The sequence below is a fragment of the Staurois parvus genome, unplaced genomic scaffold, assembly GCF_062004578.1.
Source record: "Staurois parvus isolate SC_StPar_1 unplaced genomic scaffold, SC_StPar_1.0 ptg000027l, whole genome shotgun sequence".
In the NCBI taxonomy this organism is placed as follows: domain Eukaryota; kingdom Metazoa; phylum Chordata; class Amphibia; order Anura; family Ranidae; genus Staurois; species Staurois parvus.
The window spans coordinates 1,882,490-1,904,818 of NW_028317823.1; the positions used below are offsets into that span (position 1 = coordinate 1,882,490).

General features: G+C 43.4%; 1 protein-coding gene across 3 annotated transcripts in view; it reads right to left on the minus strand.

Moving 5' to 3' along the window:
• The window catches only part of FAT3 (FAT atypical cadherin 3), a 617,414-nt gene that overhangs the window by 57,217 nt on the left and 537,868 nt on the right, over positions 1 to 22,329 (minus strand). For all 3 annotated transcript variants that reach the window (XM_089656533.1, XM_089656524.1, XM_089656517.1), the window contains exons 21-22: positions 16,954 to 17,111; positions 52 to 520 (exon numbers count right to left, since the gene is read on the minus strand). In XM_089656533.1, the coding sequence (XP_089512659.1) occupies positions 52 to 520; positions 16,954 to 17,111 (627 nt within the window). The remainder of the gene's footprint in view (positions 1 to 51; positions 521 to 16,953; positions 17,112 to 22,329) is intronic.

A 22,329-nucleotide genomic window follows, 5' to 3' on the forward strand; every position in this document is an offset into this window, starting at 1 on the left:
CCCCATTATGTCAATGTATCTATAAACGAAGATGTAATAATGTATATTTACCACCAGATGGCACACTGGTACAGCTGCCTCCGTTCTGGCACGGCTTCCTCTCGCACGCATCGGGATAGAGGACGCAGCCGAGTTTTAATTCGGTTAATCCGACCACTTCTGCAAAGCTGCTTCTCTTGTTCTGAAGTGGCAGTTCATTGTTATTCAAGACGACGGAGTCCAAGCATCCCTGGAAGCCTCCCAAGACCTGTGTACTCCTTTTGTCGGTCAGGCTTCGGACATTTTCCACTTGCACCTGGGCTCCGAAATAAATCGAGCTGTCAGTGCCGAGGGTCTGGAAGTAGAGTGGCGCCTTGCGACGTTCCACGTAGCTGTCATCCAGCGACAAGCTTGTGAAATTCCGATTCAGCTCCAGAAAGACCGAGTGCCAATTCCCATCGTTCACCGTCCGGCCAGAAATTCCCAGGATTCCTGGCCCACTGCCACAGTCCAATTGGAACCATAACTTACCGTCCACAATCTGCGGGAGAAGAACAAAAGAAGAATGCAATGAACAAAATCCAGAGATTTATCAACTGAAAACACTCAGCATCATATGAGAGAGTTCCCGTCGGGATGACGACGAATAAAAAGGAGCAGAAATAGAACAAAAGCTCCAACTAAATCTATCGGGGTTTTCCATTATATTGCTGGATCTGCAGACCTACAACACATTGGACCAACTCCATTAAAGTGTTACTAAACTCACAACAGTACAATTATTATTATTATACAGTATTTATAAAGCGCCAACAGTTCACTCAGCGCTGCACATTACAATGGGAGACAGTACATGCGACAGTACAATAATACAATGCGATACACGAGGGGTTCGAGGGTCCTGCTCCTTGGAACTTACAATCTAGGAGGGAGGGGATAGTGGTACAGGAGGAGATAGCTGTGGGGGATGGAGTGGTAGGAAGAGTGGAGGAGGTCGGGAATTAGCAGGGGGTGGGGTAGGCTTCCCTGAAGAGGTGGGTTTTCAGGGTGCGCCTAAAGGAGAGGAGAGTAGGTGATAGTCTGATGGATTGGGGTAGGGAGTTCCAGAGTATGGGGGGCGCCCTGGAGAAGTCCTGGAGGCGGGCATGGGAGGAGGAGACTAGGAAACTAGAGAGAAGGAGGTCTTGTGAGGAGCGGAGGGTGCGAAAATCAGTCTGTATATGCAGTAAAGAATGCTTGTTATATTCACTGTGGAACCTAAGGGGTTAATCATCTGTAAAAAGGCCATTTGATCCAGTTTTCCCTGCTCCTCCTCTTGTTCAAATGTCCACATCTTATCTCCTGATAAGACAGACGGAACCGTAGCCATTCTGCACATGCTCAGTTTGGTGTGTATTGCTAGAGAGGTTTTTTTTTGGGGGGTAGAGTGCATGTGATCAGCACAGGGCCAATCAGCGCTGTCCAGACAGAGATCAGGGGTTCTGCATCCTCCTAAAAGCTTTACCAGTGCTTGGCTGGACACTGATAGAAGTCACAAGACTGCTCTAACTGCTGATGAGAAAAGGTACTTAGCAGTTGATATTTTCCAAAATAACTGCATTTCCATGTTCTGTGTACTGTGGGAGACCAGATACAGCGAATGCAGGGTCCTGGGTTTAGTATATAAAGTTATATAAAGCCCAAACGTTCATAGTTTTTAGTTTTGGATAGACTAGGGAAGGGTTAAATCGATCGAGTTTTTGTGGTTTGTATACCATTGGGGAAATTTCCCTTCACTTCTTGTCCCAGAGACAACAGGAAATTAGAGGAAATCTCCCAAAGTGAAGGGAAGTTCCCTCTTCGGCCCCATTCACATCTGCACATAGCAGGAGCTTGCTTTTTGCACATTTTCCACATTTTAACTTGTGTCATGAATAGGGCAGCCCTTTCACTTGAATGGGCTGCCCTATGCACAACAACCGCTGCGTAGAAGCTCCTGTACTTTTTTTTTTTAGGGGGGGGGGCAGGGCTTGGCGCTTTTTTTTTTACCGTGCTTTTTGGTGCATTTGTAGCACATTTGTCACAGGGAAAAACATGCTACCTGTGCATTTAATGGCAATGCAAACACGATGCACATTCGCAGTGCATTTCTGAAACGCGTCTAAAACCACTCGGTTTCTGTGCAGTTTGATGCGTGATCAGAACGCCTGATCCATGGTGAATCACTTATCGGAGATAGTTGGCAGGTGGCTCAGAGGCGGTGTGTCACCTCCTGTACCCCTGTCTCATCCATTGGAAGCACGCAGCGCTGTGCTGCACGCAGTTACATAGTGGTCCCATGCACTTGAATAGGTCGCGTTTGGCAGCAGTTCTGTCTACCAAACGCGTCATCTGTATGATTTTCACAGCAATGTGTACCAACATGGACACTGACATAACCACCCAGCCTTGGCATCCCTATAATTGGGCTACAACGCCCAGGCATCTGGAAGGTCTACCCTACCATGTGACCACTGGGATTGGCTGTCACAGTGGTCACATGATTGGGAGATGGTTCTCTGGGCACCCGATCATTATTACAGACCAGTAGCTGTCCTTGACAGCACAGTCACAGTGAGAGTGCTCTCAGCACAGAAGGCTCTGCTGCCCATGGATACATATATGGCAAAATAGAATCAGATTCAACTTCAGCTTTACCTCTCCTGCCACCCATGCCATTGGACAGAAATCCCTGGCTGAGGTATTTTCAGAAACCGACACTTCCGCAAGTGTCGATCTCTAGGCCCCCCTCTGTGCTCAGTGATCCTTTCGCCAACCAGGGGTGGACTGACCATATGGAAACTCAGGCACTGCCCGAGGGCCCGGGGTCAGTAGGGGGCCCCATGAGATGCCCCTGGTAACTTTTTCATAGGCTTTTTTGAGTTTGGGCAAGGACACAGGGGCCCCATGATCCCCTATTGCCCGGGGGCCCCATGAGTTGTCAGTCCGCCACTGTCGCTAACCCTCATATCATCAAACTGCGTCTTGCAGTGACATAGTGGTGGGCGGAAGGAGATTTAAAGTGGCTGTAAACCTTTACATACACCCAGTAAAGTGACTGATCTCAGGGGATACACAGATGAAACAAATCCTCCTACATGAGTTGTATCTGTTTATCTATGGCACTCTGCCTCTTACATCCATCCACGGTGCAGAATTTACACGGATCTCTCAAATCTGAAAAGCAAGGGGCGGGGAGCTGAAGTCACACTCAGGCTGGGTTTACACTGATGCTGTGTGGAATTTGCAGTGTTTTCTGTGCAAATTCCACACCCAGGGGCAGACTGACCATTTGGAAACTGGGGCTCTGCCCGAGGGCCCGGGGTCAGTAGGGGGCCCCATGAGATGCCCCTGGTACCTTTTTCATAGGCTTTTTTGAGTTTGGACAAGGATACAGGGGCCCCATGATCCCCTATTGCCCGGGGGCCCCATGAGTTGTCAGTCCGCCCCTGTTCACACCACATCACAATCGCACCCTGTTCATGCAACTGATGCGGGTGTGTTAAGTTAACAACACCCCAAAATCAGCCCACAAAATGCGGTGCGATGCACAGAATTGTATCGCATAGGTGTGAATACCCATGTAATCTGATTCTAGTGCGGACCCAAAAAAGGGTCCTGCACCTTTTTGGTGCAGGTGCGGTACGATTTGAGCCGTACATAATGTAGGGCTCCAATCGCACCGCACACAAGTTGCATGTGATTCGCACAGGAATGCGGTGCGGTTCCTGTGCGAATCATATGCAATGTACTGCACCACATTAGTGTGAACCTAGCCTCAGTGAGGAGAACTCTGAGAGCTGATTGGAGGGAAGGGACACCCCCCCTCCCTTTCACACAGCAGACAGGAACAGAGCTGAAGATGTCAATCACAGGCTGTGCCCTCTCCTGTCACCATCTTTCTCTTGGTGTCAGGCAGCAGACAAAAATGATACTTTGTGCTCTGGATTGAGAAAAGTACACACTATAGAGCGATATGCTTTGATCATTCTTTTCAGGGAGCACTCTTTTTGCAAGTAATGCACCCAACCAAGGTTTCAATATATATTACACTTTACCACATTTTAGCCACTAGATGCAACTGACCATCATAAGAATTAAATTGGTAATAAACCCAAAACCAAAAATGTAACATATTGCAGCTTACCAGTCATTAGATGTGGTGGCTGCATCGGTTTTCTTATTTTCAGTCTTTTTTCCCCTCTGTTTTCACCTGGTGATATGACCAGTAACACAGCATGCAGAGGGGGCACAGCAGGTAGCAGCATTGTCAGTTTGGGGGGGGGAGGGTAGTGTCATATTTACTAGCAGATTTAAATACACTAACAAATTGAAGCCAAACTCCAGCTATTACTTTTTTAAACAGTTACAGCAAACAGTATTTTTTTTCCTTTTGGGATAAAGGTTTTACATAAATAAATAAACCATTGCAGGCATCCCTGCTAATGGTTTGTCTCAACCTTGTAAACTGATAAATCTGGAAGAGAGCTTTTGAAAAGCAACAGATTTACTGGCAGGATCACCAGATGAAATTAGAAGAAAGAAAGCCTAAAATAGAAAACTAATTCAAACAGGGCCGTGGATAAGGGGGTACCACCAGTCCTCCTGTACAGGGCCCAGGCAAGCAGGGGGGCCCAGGCAGCTGGGTGAATCAGATGTGGGCAGGGACAGTGATTGGCATGGTGGGCGGGGCAGTTACTGGAACCGATCCCCTGTATGGCTCTCTCTGCAGCAGATGGAAGCTCCTCTCCTCCCACTGGCTTTCAGCTGCTGTAGAGAGCCATACCAGGGAATTGGTTCCAGTCCACACCACCCCTCTCAACCATCACACTCCCTGTGCACCATAACTTTCTCCCAGCTACCCATGTCCCCTGTGTGCCCCCACCCTCACAGTTCTGCCAGCTTCCCTCCTCTCCTTCCCACCAGCAGCTGCAAGCACACAATAGGATCCTTCAGGATGGACAGTTGGGGAAAGGGTCCAGTAAATATGTCACATTTACCAACCCCTTGATTTCCCGAATGAACACAATGAGTAAGTGGTACTGCTCACTCACTATGTGCATTCATAACTGAAGCGTAGTAGACTGTGTTTTTTTTGGGGGGGGCGGGGGGCTGTCCAGTTGGCTGTATGGGGCCCCGTGGTTTCTAACAGCAGCCCTGAATGCAGCCGTCACATCTAACAATTGCTAAACTGCAATATAATAAATGTTTGCTTTTGGGTTTAATACTGCTTTAATCTATTAAAGAAAATACGAGGCAAATTCATCCAGCCTGCACAAATATGTGACATTCATCCAACAAATATTTTATAAATATACCCTATAGTACTGTATGAGCCTTCTGCAATGAAAAGCTTGCCTGCTCACCCATTTTCAATTTGTTTAATTTGAACTTTAAAATAAATTAACATAAAATTAAAAAAATTAACTTAAATAAAGAATTAAACACAATAAAATAAAATCTAAGCAACTATTCATTTTACTGATGATGCGGGGAAGGTAGGTCATACTAGCATAAAGAAACAAATATGTGCACAGTGGCTAAATGGTTAGCACTTCCGCCTGCAGTACTAGGGTCATTGGTTTGAATCCCAACCACGGCACCACCTGCCTGGAGTTTGCATGTTCTCCCTGCATGTGCCTGCATGGGTTTCCTCCAGGTACTCCGGTTTCCTCCTACACTCCAAAGACATGCTGGTAGGTTAATTGGATCCTGTCTAAATTGCTCTAATATGTATGAATGTGAGTTAGGGACCTTAGATTGTATGCCCCTTGAGGGTTAGGGACTGATGTGAATGTACAATATATATGCGTAAATTGATGGCACTATAAGTACCTGAAATAAATAAATATGTGCCCAGTAATCCTGTATACCCGCTATGTTAGAATTCCGGGGACGTCTGCTTAAATACATTACAATTACACAGATCCCTCATTATTTCCTCAATCAGCGTGGATTTGCTAACAGCGACGTTTGTTAATATCTCACTTTCAGTAACAGGATCCAGAAAGAGACATCAGTCACGGAGAGCGACAGTAGTTTAGAAAAGATCAGATGTCGCTGCAGTTCATTTTCCACGTGTGAGAATGGGCAATCTGGGAAGAATTTAGGCAATTTGCGGAGAACGAGCCCCACCACCGACACTGCCATACAGCTCTTAGATAAACACTGGCAGAGATCACTTACTGATGATGATTAGGTGTTTAGGGCAGACACATAGGATTGGATTAGAGGATTTTCCTTTTATTATGACTTTAAACCTGACAATTTAATCATATGTGGTTAGCAAGCTGAAACTGCCTCCGTCAGACTTGAAACATTCTTACTTGACAGCAGGGTGGCCATTCTGCAAGTCAATATCATGAATGTGGGAGCTGATCTTTCTAATAGCAATTACTGGCATAGCATGATAATAGGCTGTGATTTATGTTTCTATTATATGTAAAACTAAACATATTCTTAACAAGTAGGTGCAGTTTTACTAAAACAGTCATGCACATACAACTTCCTTTTTCTTTCCCGACTACTATGAGCACGTTGCAATCTTTGGTGCGCCATGAAAATGTATTTTTCTGTGGCTCCATGCCTGACATACCAATCGGAGAAAGCTTTGCAGTCATTCAGTTACCTGAATGGCACCCGTGCCGAGCAAACAACCTCCTGTGTTTATTAAACCAGAACTTCACCCTAAAGGGAAAGTTCTGCTTTATGTCATCCTCTAACGCTTTTGCGCATTTTTTTTGGGGGGGAGAGGGAATGGATACCTAGTTTGGGTAGGTACCCGCTCCCACTTCCAGTTGAATTGCCTAGGCTAAGGGTCTCAAAACGTTCTAAACAAAGAACCACCGTTTACTGTCCTTCAGACATTCGGAGAGACTGACTGTGGCCAGCGGGAGTACAAAATGTGCTGGCACCAGTGGAAGTATTGCACCATTGTTGGTGTCATTGAGAAGAATCATGCTCCATCGTTGATGTCATTGGAAGGAATAGTGCCCCATCTTTGGTGTCAGTGAGAATTATGCCCTATCGTTGGTGTCATTGGGAAGAATCATACCCCATCTTTGGTGTCATTGGGAGGAATTGTGCCCCATCTTTGATGTCAGTGAGAAGCATTATGCCCCATCCTTGGTGTCAATGGGAAGAATCATACACCATCATTAGCGTAATTGGAAGGAATAGTGCCCCCATCTTTGGTGTCAGTGAGAAGAATTATGCGCTATCACTGGTGTCATTGGACAGAATCATACCCCATCCTTGGTGTCAGTAGGAGGAATAGTGCCCCATCTTTGGTGTCATCTGGAGGAACTGTGCCCCCATCATTGGTGTCATTGGGAGGAAATGTGCCCCATTGTTGGTGTAATTTGGAGGAATTGTGCTCCTTCATTGGTGTCAGTGGAGGAATTATGTCCCATTTTTTGTCTCAGTGGAAGAAATATTGCCCCAAGGTCCGATTAAAAGCAAGTAAAGGGCCACCTCCAGCCCCCAGGCCACAGTTTGGAGACCACTGGCCTAGGTAATTCCACTGGGTGTTCAGAAACCCCCCTCACCCCCACGTAACCTCTAGGAACACATCACAGGTCCCATGAGGCTGTGGAACCTTTCACACCGTGCAGTGCGGGTAGCCACCTGTGAAACAGCTTGGAATCACAGCCAGCTGCCCACAGTAAACATGCCAGCGCCAGGGACCCGAAGACCAGAGAAGGACTGGTCCAGGTAAAGATGGCGCTGGATCCTTGGAAAGGAAAGTGTCCTACAGCATTTTTAGCTGCTGATTTTCATTTTTTGAAAACAGGCTGAAGATCCTCTTTAAAGTGCAGTATATGGAAACCCTCACCTTATAAAGCAACCCATTTAGTTTAAAATAGAAATAAAAGGCAAAACAATTGAGTATAGATATAAAAAAAATTTTAAATACCATTTTCTCCCTTTTCTTTAAGTGATCACATACCCTCTATTCTCGGCTGCATAAGGACCTTGAGGGAAGAAACAGCAGCACATCTTCCTAGTGAATGGCTGTGGGGAGGCATGTCAGCAGAAGCCTGATCATTGGAGGAGAGCACACTGAGTTCCCAGCACAGCTAGAGAACTGACCTTGCTGTGCTCTCATGTCTAGTGTGGTCAATTTTTAATAGGAAAGCAGAGGGACTGGCAGGAACACAAAGGAAGCAATAAATAGAGAACAGGATACTTTTTCATACAACTACATGGTAGAGTCGGCACATATCAGGAATATAAAAAGTTTGGTTTACATATTAGGTCAGCTGCTGAGCATGAAAACTGGCAGCTAGTGGCGTTCACTGTGGTAGAGGTGCCTACTTCAGTGATTTCTTGCTTCCAGGGCTGGATATGGCACATACATCCAAGCTTGGCCAATGCAACTATGCAAACATATCCATATCAGGAATTCAACTTGAAAGGTTTATTTTTGGGTAAAGTTAACTGTTAAAGTCCAGTTAGGAGGTTGGTTAGGTGCTATGGTCAGGTTAATCATTAAAGATGAATTACTGGTCAGGGATGTTTGTATATGCAATATATTTTTTAAATTGTATTAAATGCTGAAAGCCTTGTATCAAAAACTAACATAACAACCTTCCCCAATGCAATTGGTGTAAATACAATTATAATATAGAAAGGCAAGTATAATAACATAAGCAAGGAACTGTGAGCCCATTCATCGGTTGCTTAGGCTGGTAGCCATGTGGCTTCTTTGATCCTCACATTTATTTCACAATGTCATTTCACCCCTGACAACGCCTTGATTTAGGGTGGGGTTTTAGGATATTTTGATGAATTTGTTGAGCATTTTTGGTTTTGGGTACTTCTTTTAAGGGGAGCAAAAATGAGGAATGGTCTACTTAGTTACTAGTTTCTGGAGATTCGAGAAGGTTCAGATCAATATGTAATGCTGTTCACCAATCTGAACTCCTATAATTTCCAGAAACGAATAACTAATAACCAGAAATTAGAGTTCAAATTTATACTTAAAAGCCTAAATGGGTAAAGGTGCATAGTGACTGGTGTGCATCAAAAATGAGGTATGGCCTACTTAGTTACCAGTTTCTGGAGATTCGAGAAGGTTCAGATCAATATGTAATGCTGTTCACTGTTCTGAACCTCCTCTAATTTCCAGAAACTAATAACTAATAACCAGAAATTAGAATTAAACGTTTTATTTAAAAGCCTAAATGGGCAAAGGTGCATAGTGACTGGTGTGCATCAAAAATGAGGGATGATCTACTTAGTTACCAGTTTCTGGAGATTCCAGAAGGTTCAGATCAGTATGTAATGTTGTTCACTGTTCTGAACCTCCTTTCATTTCAAGAAACTAATAACCAGAAATTAGAAATAAACATTTTATTTGAAAGTCTAAATGGGCAAAGGTGCATAGTGACTGGTGTACATCACATACATTTAGATTTGCATTTCATGTTCCCATACTGTGGCTTTTTTAGATTGTTTATTGAGAATCAGGCTATACTGTTGGAAACATATTTTGGTTGGTAGCACGCCGCAAAACACTCCTAATGACAGGTACACTTTACATCATCTCTACTGAAATCATAACTGACTGCTAAGATCTGCTGGGACTTGTAGCTCCTCAACAGCTGGAAGAAAACAGCTTGCCCTTGGCCTCTATACTTTCAGCTTCTGGATACCATCTGTGCTTACCACCACACTAAACCTACTTCTGGGGATACCTCTGCCATAGAAGGTCCATCTGCAAGTGCGTCTCCTGAATGCCAACAAGTTACTGCGGGACTTGTTCCGAATAAGATATTAAATTCCATGTGTGTACTTCGTGGCGGGTGTATCTAATTAAAATGTTGCGTGTTTCCCAACCAAGTCACCACCGGGAGACTATCCAAGCTGTGAGCTTTGCCAACACACAGTTAAAAAAAAAAAAAAAAAAAAAAGGCTACAGTCTTCATAAAAGAACAAAAAAAACGAAGGCACACTTGGTAACACATTATCCTAGAAAAGTGCCAGAAAGATTTCATTTATTGCTTAGAGAGGCAGTCTGTAAAAATAAAATAAAAGCAGTAACGGTTGTGTTTCCAGCCAGTGTTGAAGGTGATTTCGTAACAAACTAGGATTCCGGACTGGATGCACTAATCTCATTATACTTCTTAACCCCCTTCATTTTACCGACAGATGTTGAGAGAAGGATACAACCCTTTCCATATGCTCTGTAATGATTTCCCAGGAATACTTATCAGGCACTGTGGAAATGTTGCCGCCATCGTGGTTTCCAACAGAAAGCAGAGAAAAAGGACTTCAAAGCCATATTTTCTTTAAAAAAAACTAATAATAATTATATTAAGAAAGTATCTAACCATTACAAAATATGTTAAAGTATATTCCGAAATTAGAAGCCTGACCTTTTTTATCACATGTAAAGCATATGTGAACCGAACAATAAAATATAATCTTTAACATGTTAACATGCTTTCAAAAAAATCAAAGACGGAATTGATGGGTGTTCATCAGGCGCCACATCCCCAACTTGTAAATAAAGAAAGAATACATAGAAATAAATGGGAGTATTAATGTACCAAAATATCAAACCACCTGATTACAGGTAAAAAAAAAATCACTTTTTTCCAGTATAATTGTTTATCCCATAAATAATCAGTACAAATTTATATATGTAGCGCCCACTAGGTTTAGCTAGATAGGATGTTTTTTTTTTAGTCAGAGGCTTGCTAGAGGCTGGAAAGCTGTACAGGTCAGGGCTTCTGGAGCCCTCTGACCCTTCTAGAAACTGAAGGAACTTTATAGAAGAGGGGTGGATGAGGGGGAGGAAGACTGGATTTGTATGTTTAAGGGAACTCGGCTAATTCCCAGGCAGGAGGCCAGGCATGGTGGCTAAGAACAACCTGTAAATGTGAGAGAGCCTGTGCAGCAGGTGGTGTTGGAGTCAGGTGGAAGATGGACTGAAGGAAGGTGCTGGAGTCTGCAGCCTGGGAGGGCCCCCCAGCGAGGGGGTCTACCTATAGGCTGGTGCTGGAAGGAAGGATTTCCACTGCACCACCGTCTCCTAGGGAGGACATCTTGTCAGCAGGGAAGGCGCCAGCCCAGCATAATGCCTGAAAGCAGTTGCAACCTACCAAGCTACAGAACAGGACAGTGTGAGTACATCTATACCCCCTGGACCAGAGAAGGGAGAAGGTGGTCAGGTGCAAGACCCAACTATTTCTCATCTGGGACTACTTAAGTTCAGATCTTGGAATTCCTTTCCCAGGAATAATACCCTCAGGACAGCTGGTTGAAAGAGAAAGAATTTATCTGGGGTGTGAAGAGGTACACCAAAGGGGACATCAGTGCTCCTTAAAGATACAGTTGTTACTTTTTGGTCTGCATTTTTGTACAGTGTTTGCTGACAAGTTGTCCTCAAGTTTTACAGTTCCTTGGGCATCTCAGTTAGATCCCATCCAAGTTGTTAACCCCTAATAAAACAGTAAAACAAAGCAAGGACTGTTTTACTGACTCTGAGAAAAAGTGTGGAAAATATGTGTTACCTGGCTGTGCAAAGCTTAGGGAAAACCAGCAAAAATCCAGCAGCCCTCAAGCGGGTAGCACTACACTTATATATTAGTGGTCCTAGACGCATCACTTTCTAACAATACTATCTAGGATATATGTGTTACAGAACAACTATATGTAATTGTAACCACAGGTTGTCAATACCCTTTAGAAAACACACAGTTTGCATTGAAGATGAAGAATAGCTAGTAAGTAGTTCTTGAACGCATTTCTCAATAGGTTTCATCAGAAAGACAGGTTGAGTAGAAAGCATGTGTTTCACCAACCAACCCAGAAATTTAGGAGACAGCACCAGCCATGAGCCTACAAAGGCCGCTCATCAAATCCATGAGGTCACTGGGGGATCGCAGGAGGAGGAAGCAAGAAATGCACTGGTTATCAGATGAAAAATAAATTAAACTAAATAGTGGATGCAGCTAGGTATAAGGGTGTACAGTTATTCACAGAGGTTCTTATGGATCTGGAAAGACAACCCCAATTGGGGGGATGCTCTGAAGGAAAGGTAGGTACACCACTACCAAAAAGATTAAATAGGCCTAAGATGGTCAACAGAAATTTGTAATCATTTTTAAATTGGCAGCTTTCAATAAAATATTACTTGGTAATCCTCCCATTAAAGGTCCTTGTTCAGGCACATTCTGTAACAGGGTTGTAGACAGGTGGAGTCTACATTCTCCACTGTAGGTGGCGCTTGTCCAGAAAAGCAATGCAGCTGAAAGCCAAGAGAAACTGGGTTCCTTTATGTGCTCCTCAGTCCACTGTGGCAGCATTCCAATAGGCTACGCTGGTTCCAGGTGACCCTGGTGGCCATCTTTGGTCATGCAGAGTCTTTTTAAGTTCCCACCCCAGGTTTTTGTGTACATTTTGCGAGTTGGCTAGTGTAGGGACAGAACACCTGTCTGTCAGGGACAGAACTCTTGCTTTGGGGGCACTTGAGTAGGCTCGCTCCCAAGCCATGCTACTGTGATTGAACATTGTCCATGCACACAGAGTGTGGCTCAGCCCTGCCTCCTGCTCTCTCCTCATTGGTTCACTGGCTGTGATTGACAGCAGCAGGAGCCAATGGCTCCCACTGCTGTGTGAGCCAATGACGGCTCTCATGCACATCACTAGATCGAGATGGGGCTCAGGTAAGTGTAAAGGAGAATGCATGAAGGTATAAAACCTTCTGCCATTAAAACCACTTTAAGCCCTTCTCAAGCACTAGGACTCCTATGTATTTCCCAGCCGGGGAAATGTCAGTTGCTTGCGGTATCACTCCATCTCTGAAGAGGGCCCCACCTAGTCCCACAGGGGCCAGCTACATGACTTCCTCCTCTCTACTTTAAACTTCCCACCAGAGTGATTCACTTTCCAACCAAACCCCATATTCATATCTTGGGAAAGAGTACCACCTAGTGGCAATACTAGGAAGTGGTCTAACACCTTATTAAATGTCATCCTCACACAGACAGTTCCCCAAGGCCATATAACTCATTACCACAATGGCGCAAGCAGAAGCCCACCTCCAGTATATAAAACATTTTCACTTCCAGCCATTTCTGCTCACCCCCACCATCACAGGAACTCTCTGTGTCTCTTATTCAAACCCTCTCGCATGAGCTCTCTCTCACCTGTTGCAGTAGCTCTGAGCTCAGTGATACTGCAATGGAGGAGATAGTGAACCGCACACGTGAGAGGGTTTGAGAGCTCTCAGCTATGGTGGTGAAGGTGAACATTAACAGCTGGGAGTATCTTAGCAACTTCCTAGCAACAAGGCAGGATGGTGGGATGCCATCTCTGGGAGATTGTTTGGCCAGGTGTCAAAGGTATGTAAATGGACTACAACTATAGCAAGGGCTATATTATATCAACTTTGGTCAAAGCTGCACAGTCTGTTTTTATCTACAGGCACTGCATAAACAGCTTCTTTTTTTTTGTTGTAAAGGTCAACTATCCCTTTAAATACAAAAGAATCACTGTGCTAGAATATAACCGGTTATCTTCAGTTTCACAAGATATAACTGCTTTGTGTTGTGTCTGATTATGTCCTCACCACATCAGTAAACATTCTACAGAAACGAGAGGTCATTATTTTTTGAGTCCTCTTGAGCAAACAACATTGCAATCATATTAAAGATAGACCGCGTTTGTGTAATAAACGAAAAAATCTAAAAGAAAACACATTTTCTCTGATAGTATAGTAATATTTGTCTGAGCAAATCTCTTTTCCCATTCTATCTCAGTACATAACATGGCTTTCCATTTATCAGATTCGGGTGGGAAGAAATGTAAGCATGTGAGTACACAGTTTCTGTCTTTAATTACTTGTAATGACCTAAAAGGCCTTTTCTGCCGAGCCGTTCGGTTGCAAACTACCAATTTAAATACAAAAGCTTTCTATAGAGCCTTCAAAGAGTTTGCAGTGGGAACAAGGGATATAGCATTCTATAGTCTCCAGGGAGGGCTGCACGAGTATGGTTTTGCCTTTTTCTGTTATATTATGCATGAGAAGGAATTGATTGGTGGAATAATTACACTAATTTGCTGTTTGCAAAGTGCTTTTAAATAAAAATCTCAACTTGAGTTAAAGGACCAGGACATCTGAAACACAAAAGTCACTTACTATATAATATATACTGTACATACAGTGTGTATAAATAAATAAAAATCTCAACTTGAGTTAAAGGACCAGGACATACAGTGTGTATATTTTATATATATATATATATATATACAGTTGTGTCCAAAATTATTCAACCCCCACTGAAATTGAGTGTTTTGGCCAGTTTGACATTGCTTTTGATCATTCAGTCATCTTGCTTACATTTACATTAAAGAGGCACTTGTAGGTCAGACAAATATAACATAACAGTTATAATGAAATAACCACAAATGTCTTTTCTGTGCTCACAGCATTATCAGTTTTATTCAACCCCCAAGTGACATTCAATCTTAGTACTTAGTACAGCATCCTTTTACAGTTATAACAGCTTTTAAACGTGAAGCATAGCTTGACACAAGTGTCTTGCAGCGATCTACGGGTATCTTCGCCCATTCTTCATGGGCAAAGGCCTCCAGTTCAGTCACATTCTTAGGCTTGCGCACTGCAACTGCTTTCTTTAAGTCCCACCAGAGGTTCTCAATCGGATTTAAGTCTGGTGACTGCGATGGCCACTCCAAAATGTTCCAGCCTTTCCTCTGCAACCATGCTCTAGTGGACTTGGAGGTATGCTTGGGATCATTGTCCTGTTGAAAGGTCCAACGTCTCCCAAGCCTCAGGTGTGTGACGGACTGCATCACGTTTCCATCCAATATCTCCTGGTACTGAAGAGAATTCATGGTACCTTGCACACGCTGAAGCTTCCCTGTACCTGCAGAAGCAAAACAGCCCCAAAGCATGATTGACCCTCCACCATGCTTCACAGTAGGCAAGGTGTTCTTTTCATCATAGGCCTTGTTCTTCCTCCTCCAAACATAGCGTTGATCCATGGGCCCAAACAGTTCTAATTTTGTTTCATCAGTCCACAGAACACTATCCCACAACTTTTGTGGTTTGTCCACATGGCTTTTGGCATACTGCAGTCGACTCTTCTTATTCTTTGGAGACAGCAAGGGGGTACGCCTGGGAGTTCTGGCACGGAGGCCTTCATTACGCAGTGTGCGTCTTATTGTCTGGGCTGAAACTTCTGTACCCACATCTGACAAATCTTTTCTCAGTTCCTCAGCAGTCACACGGGGACTTCTCTCCACTCTACGCTTCAGGTAGCGCACAGCAGTCGAAGTCAGCATCTTCTTTCTGCCACGACCAGGTAGCGTTTCAACAGTGCCCTTTGCCTTGAATTTGCGAATGATGCTTCCTAAGGTGTCTCTTGGTATGTTTAACATCTTTGCAATCTTCTTATAGCCATTGCCCTTCCTGTGAAGAGAAATCACCTCTTCTCTTGTCTTCCTGGACCATTCTCTTGCCTTCACCATGTTTGTAACCACACCAGTAAATGTCTAGAAGGAGCTGAGTATCACAGTCATTTTAAAGCTGCCTAATTGGTGCTTATTATGCTTGATTGCTGCTCGGTGACATCCACAGGTGTTTTCAATACCTGATGGAAAGCACCTGTATGAACCTCTGTTCTTCAGAGTGGTAGTCTTTAAGGGGTTGAATAATTGTGGCAATGAAGAAACCACATAAGAACCATTTACTACTGTATTACATAAACAATTGATGTCATTTTAGTTGCATTTGGGTAGTTACAACGTCCTTGTAGGATTTGATTCTGAATACAATTCCAAATGTACACTATAGTCCCTAAACCCCTTTACAGCATTGGGGGTTGAATAATTTTGGACACAACTGTATATATATATATTTTTTTTTTTTTTTTTTTAATATAGTGCTATGCCTTTACTATTATTTCATGCTTTGCAGACCATTGCCATTTGCTCCTTCTGCAAACAAGTTTACTATTGCTGTCCACCACATCATGGAAACTCATATAATAGATCCTGCTTAAGTGTGAGACAACCCACCAGTATGTTTTTGAATTGTGGGGGGACCTCGGTGTACACCCACACAAATATGGATAGAACACATTACCATACTAAAATTATAGTGTGGTGGTAAAGCAAACCTGTGCATTGCCCATTCAGGATAATGCAACAGGCTTGCCTTAAAGTGTTACTGAACCCCGGACCCTGCATTCACACTATCTGGTCTCCCACAGTACACAGAGCATGGAAGTGCAATTATTTTAGTAAATATAAACTGCTAAATACCTTTTGTCATCATCAGTTAGAGTAGTCTTGTGACTTCTATCAGTGCCCAACAGAGTACTGGTTAAAGCTTGTAGGAAGAGTTTTCATTCTCTCCTAATTGTCCTATGAGGCTGCAGGACCCCTGACCCTCTGTCTGGACAGTGCAGATTGATCCCTGTGCTGATCACATGCACCCTCCCAAAGAGAAAAAGAAACTTTCTAGCAATACACACCAAAATGAGCATGTGCAGAGCAACTCCTAGAGCTGGATTGGGGACTGTGGTAGAAGGGGAGGATTAGAGGAGACAGGATCAAACAGCCTTTTTACACAATGCAGAGGATTACCCCTTAGGTTCCACAGCGAGTATAACAAGCATGCTTTACTGCATATACTGACTGATTTTCCTGTTGTGGGTTTAGTAACACTTTAAAGATGAACTTCAGTCTTGTACAGTAGTACAGGCCCCTCTACTGTACTGAAATTGCTTACTTTGATTTCACAGCACAGTGTGAGCCTTTCACAGTATGCATTAGAACCTGCAGAAAGTCAGGTACAGCCCGCCTGGCTCAAGGACCTCCAGCAGTGTCTAGACCTCTTCTCCCTGGTCCTCCCCTTTCATTCAGTAGAGTTCAGTTAAAGCAGGATTCGCCAAATGCAGATCACAAACACTATCCATTTACCTTTAGGATCATGCAGGGGTTGGACCTGGTGTACATGATGATGGCATTGTTTTGCAGGGTCCTCATTCGTAGGCCCAGTCTGAATTCATCTCTTTTGCTGTTTTCAGAGACTCGATATTTGATGTAGCTGTTCCCAGCAAAACTGAGGGACGTGTGACCTGAAATAATCAAGTAAAAAGATCAATGATTAAAAATTCTTTGAGGCTCCATGCACACAGGCTGGATAAAATGCTGGCAATAGCGTTTTTTAGTGGTCTTTTAGTAGCGTTGGGAAGCGTTTAGGAGCGATAGCATTTTATTAGTATTTTTACAGTACATGAAGAGGAAAAAAATTAAAAAGCTAGAAAAAAGCTGTTAGGAAAGTGTTAGGAATGTTTAGTGTTTTTTTCTGCTGGAAAAACACTCCAAAAACTCTACGAAAACAATTTTTTTTTTGATTCTGGACGCTGAAGCTCAAAAATGCTAACAGCCTCAAGTAGTGTGCACAGACACATAGGATGACACTATTTAGCTTCTAGGAGCAGAAAAGAAAATACTAATAACAGCTTCTAGGAGCTTAAAAAAACGCTAGTGTCCATAAAGCCTGAGGGTTCATGCACACTGGACTCATGCAACTCCCTTTAGCAGAAAAAAATGCTCACATACAGCATTTTTGTACAGGAGTTTAGGAGCATTCAGCGTTTTTTTTCTGACAGAAAACTGCTCTCAAAAACGCAAACGCAAAAAGTTGACGTAAAGCTTAAGCATTGAGCTTAAAATATGTGTCTAAAACATCCTAATGTGCATGGACACATAGAACATTGAGCTGCTTCTACAGGCAAAACTCCTGTAGAAACAGCATTTTTTTAACCGCTTGCCAACCACATAAGTTACATATACCGCAGCCAAACAGCTCCTCTATGCTCGATGACATACCTAGTACGTGATCAGCGCTTCCGGGTAGTGCGTCCGCCGACCTGGCTGTGCTGTGATTCATTACAGCACAAGCCAATCAGCAGGTACCGGCCAATGATTGACCACCGGAACCCGCTGATCGCCTCAATGATTCACAGACAGAGCTCTCTATAGTGACAGGCGATCTCCATCTACACCTCCTCACTTGGCAAACTTATTCACTCCCATGGCTTCAATTACCACCTCTTTGCCGACGACACCCAAATTTACCTCTCCACCCCCCACCTCACCCCCTCACTCTCCGCCCGCATCATCCACCTCCTAAACGACATATCAGACTGGATGTCGCTCCATTTCCTCAAACTTAACCTATCCAAAACCGAGCTACTGGTCTTACCCGTGCCCCCCCCCCCCCATCCTCTCCATCACTACTAACAATGCCACCATCTCTCCCACCCCACACGCCAAAGTCCTGGGTGTCACCCTGGACTCCCACCTCTCCTTCCTACCCCACATCCAACTGCTATCTAGATCTTGCAGGCTCCACCTCCGCAACATCTCCAAGATACGCACATTCCTCACCCCAGACACCACCAAACAACTCGTACACTCCCTCATCATCTCACGCCTGGACTATTGCAACTCCCTTCTCACTGGCCTACCCAAACGAACGCTATCCCCACTCCAGTCTATCCTGAACTCAGCTGCGAGACTCATCCACCTCACCAACCGCTCTACATCTGCCTCCCCCCTCTGCCAATCCCTTCACTGGCTCCCGATTGCCCAACGCATCAAATTCAAACTGCTAACCCTGACCTACAAAGCCATTCACAACGCCGCCCCAAACTACAAAACTAACCTGATACCCAAATACTACCCTACCCGTGCCCTCCGCTCCTCACAGGACCTCCTACTCTCCAGCTCCCTGGTCTCCTCCTCCCACGCCCGACTGCAGCACTTCTCTAGGACTTCCCCCATCCTCTGGAACTCCCTACCCCAATCCATCAGACTGTCACCCACCCTCCTCACCTTCAGGCGCACCCTGAAAACCCTCCTCTTCAGGGAAGCCTACCCCAACCTCACCTAACACCTGACCTCACCTAACAACTAACCTCCTCCACTCCTCCCACCACTCCATCCCCCACAGCCATTTCCTCCTGTACCACCTTCCCCTCCCTCCTAGATTGTAAGCTCGAAAGAGCAGGGCCCTCGAAACCCTTGTGTATTGTATTGTTTCTGTCTTGTCTCATGTTCTGTCCCCCTTGCTACTGTACAGCACTGAGCATACCCTTTGGCGCTATATAAATACTGTATAATAATAAAAATAAAAATAATCTCGTTTTTTTCATTCCCTGCTAAGCAGAGAAAAAAATACCAAGATCCCTTAGTAAAATCAGCACACAGTACACACATTAACACTTCCTAGGCACACAGAGAAACCTTTGATTGCCCCAGATGTAAACCTCTTCCTATGCAGTGTCCTTAGTCAGTGTCAGTGCATATTATTAGCACTGATCACTGTATTAGTGTTATTGGTGATGTCAGTGTCAGTTCCCACTCAGTGTCAGTTAGTGTCAGATTGCTCGCCAGACTGTCACAGTCCCACTATAAGCCGTTGATTGCTGCCATTACTAGCATAATAAAATAAATAAAAATTCTAGTATATATACCATCATTTGTATGCACTATCACTTTCACTTTTTTTTTTTACCAAAGACAGAATACATTTTGACCTAAATTTATAAGGAAATTCGATTTTTTGAGGGATATGTTTCATAGCAAAAATTTAAAACTATCGTTCTTTTTTCAAAATTTATATAAACTTTTTTGTTTATATAATAAAAAATAAGAAAACCCAGTAGTGATCAAATGCCACCAAAATAATTTCTGTGAAAAAATTATATAAATTTCATTTGGGTACAGTGTGGCTTGCCCGGGTAATTGTCAGCTAAAGTAGCACAGTGCCAGGTAGCAAACAATGGCCTGGTCATGAAGGAGGGGTAAATCTTCTGGAGGGCAAATGGTTAAGCCAGTGTGCATGGACCCTCATGATCCTCAGTGATATCATGTTACATCCCAATAATAACATCATCAATCACAATAATTATTATTAATATTACTATAATAAATATTCATCCTAGATTTGGTATAATGCTTTTAGTTTTGGTCAGTACCTCTCCAGACAATGTGCCAGACTCACGATGATGTTACAGATTTTGATTTGGGAACCATGGTCATGCTTTCAACCAAGAAACTCCATCACGATCCAAGGCTGGGTCTCAGGTCTCATTATTGTGAACACTTACAGAACTGAGATGTAACCCGTACCAGATGCAACTAGTTGCCATTCAAACAGTAGCTTTATATAATTCTGCAGTGCAGACCCACGTAAAAGCCATGTACTATGGAACACACATACACACTTCTCCTGTCTTCTAACAATTCAACATTCCGTGTCTGAGCTTGAGCCCATCGCAAGGCCTGTAAACTGTCACACAATGACATGCCTACAGATATGCAAATACTGACTTTCAGAAAAGTCAACAATTGTAAAGTGTATTTGTAGTATGGACCGGGGAATCAGACAGAAGCAGTATTTATCTGGTGGATGCCTGCTATGCAGTAGGGAAGGACATGTATTGCATTTGATTTGCTGAAGAAGTGTGTTTTAAGGGTGATATATCCCCATCTTCCATATACTGTCAGTTTTAAATTATTAGAGATATATTTAAAAAGTGGGATATAACTGAATTCCTAGATCTGCAAGCCTTTATGCATCAGAATTTGCATATTATTACTGGAATTTCTAACTAGGAGCACCAGGTTTTGAGAGCCAATGCAAATAAGGAGCTTAATCTAAAATTCACATTTGCAATATGTCAAATAAGCAGTGGTGGGTCTCTATGGAATTCAAAGGCAAAAATAAAATTGCTATTTTAAACAGAGTTTAAAAAATCAATTACAAATATGGCTGTTTACTACTATATGGCCCATATTTTGTTAACACTTGACTAGCACACCTATGTGAGCTTGATAGACTTCTCAAACTAAAGCCATGGGTATTACTAAGAATTTGACTCCCCCTTGAGATGTCCATCAAGCCTATATAAGCTTGGACATCTCAAACCAAAGCCATGGGTAGTACCATGAACCCAACAAATGTTGGGTGCCCCATGCATCTCTGTACCTTTAAGGAGGGGTGGTCTCCCTCCAGACAAACCTGCCCCTAATCTATTCATTGCTATATGTGCTCCAATTTGGGAGACTCTCAAAATTATTGAGTTAGGACCGCAGTAAACTGGGTGCCTAGAGGTGGCCACTGTGGCTTACACCTATATTTGCAAATGTGTGCGACTAAACCCCAAACATCTAATGTTTGTGTGGTATTATGTTCAGCAGACTGTGTTCTTCTATTGTTGTGACTTAGATGACGTTCAGAGCACATTTTATGCCCAATTCATGCAAACCTCCACGTAATCCCAAGGGGTTCACATACTTTTTCTTGCAACTGTATATTTGGACACAGGCACAATTTTAGATTTTTTCAGGTATTTACCAAAACATATTCAGGCTATAGTCATATAATGGATATGGGCTGAAAGTGCATACTCTCAGGTTTAAGTTTAGGGTATGTACATCCATATTGGAGGAAGGGTTTAAGAATTACAGCTCTTAAGAGTAGTCACCCCCCATTTTTCAAGGGACCAAAAGTAATTGGACAAATGAATATAGTCATCAATAAAATGTTCATTTTTAATATTTGTTGAGAATCCTTTACTGGCAATGACTGCCAGTCTGGAACACATGGCCATTACCAAAGACTGGGTTTTCTCGTTTCTGATGCTTTGCCAGGCTCTAACTGCAACAGTCTTCAGTTGTTCTTTGTTTGTGGGTCTTTCTGCCTTTAGTTTTGCCTTCAGCAAATTAAATACATGCTCAATTGGGTTGAGTTCAAGCGATTGACTTAGCCATTGCAGAATATTCCACTTCTTTTCCTTCAAACGCTCCTGGGTTGCTTTTGCAGTCTGTTTTGGATCATTGTCCATCTGCACAGTGAATCAACTTTGCTGCATTTGGGTGAATCTGGACTGACAGTATATCTCTAAACATTGCAGAATTCATCCGGCTGCTTCTGTCTTCTGTCACATCATCAATAAACACCAATGACCCAATGCCACTGGAAGCCATGCATGCCCATGCCATCACACTGCCTCCACCATGTTTTACAGATGACGTTGTGTGCTTTGGATAATGAGCAGTTCCAAGCCTTCTCCACACTTTTTTCTTCCCGTCATTCTGGTACAGATTAATCTTAGTTTCATCCATCCAAAGAAAGCTTATCCAGAACTGGTCTGGCTTCTTTTAGATGTATTTTTTGGCAAAGTGTAATCTGGCTTTTATATTCTTCATGCTTATGAATGGTTTGCACCTTGTGGTAAACCCTCTGTATTTGCTCTCGTGAAGTCTTCTCTTGATTGTAGA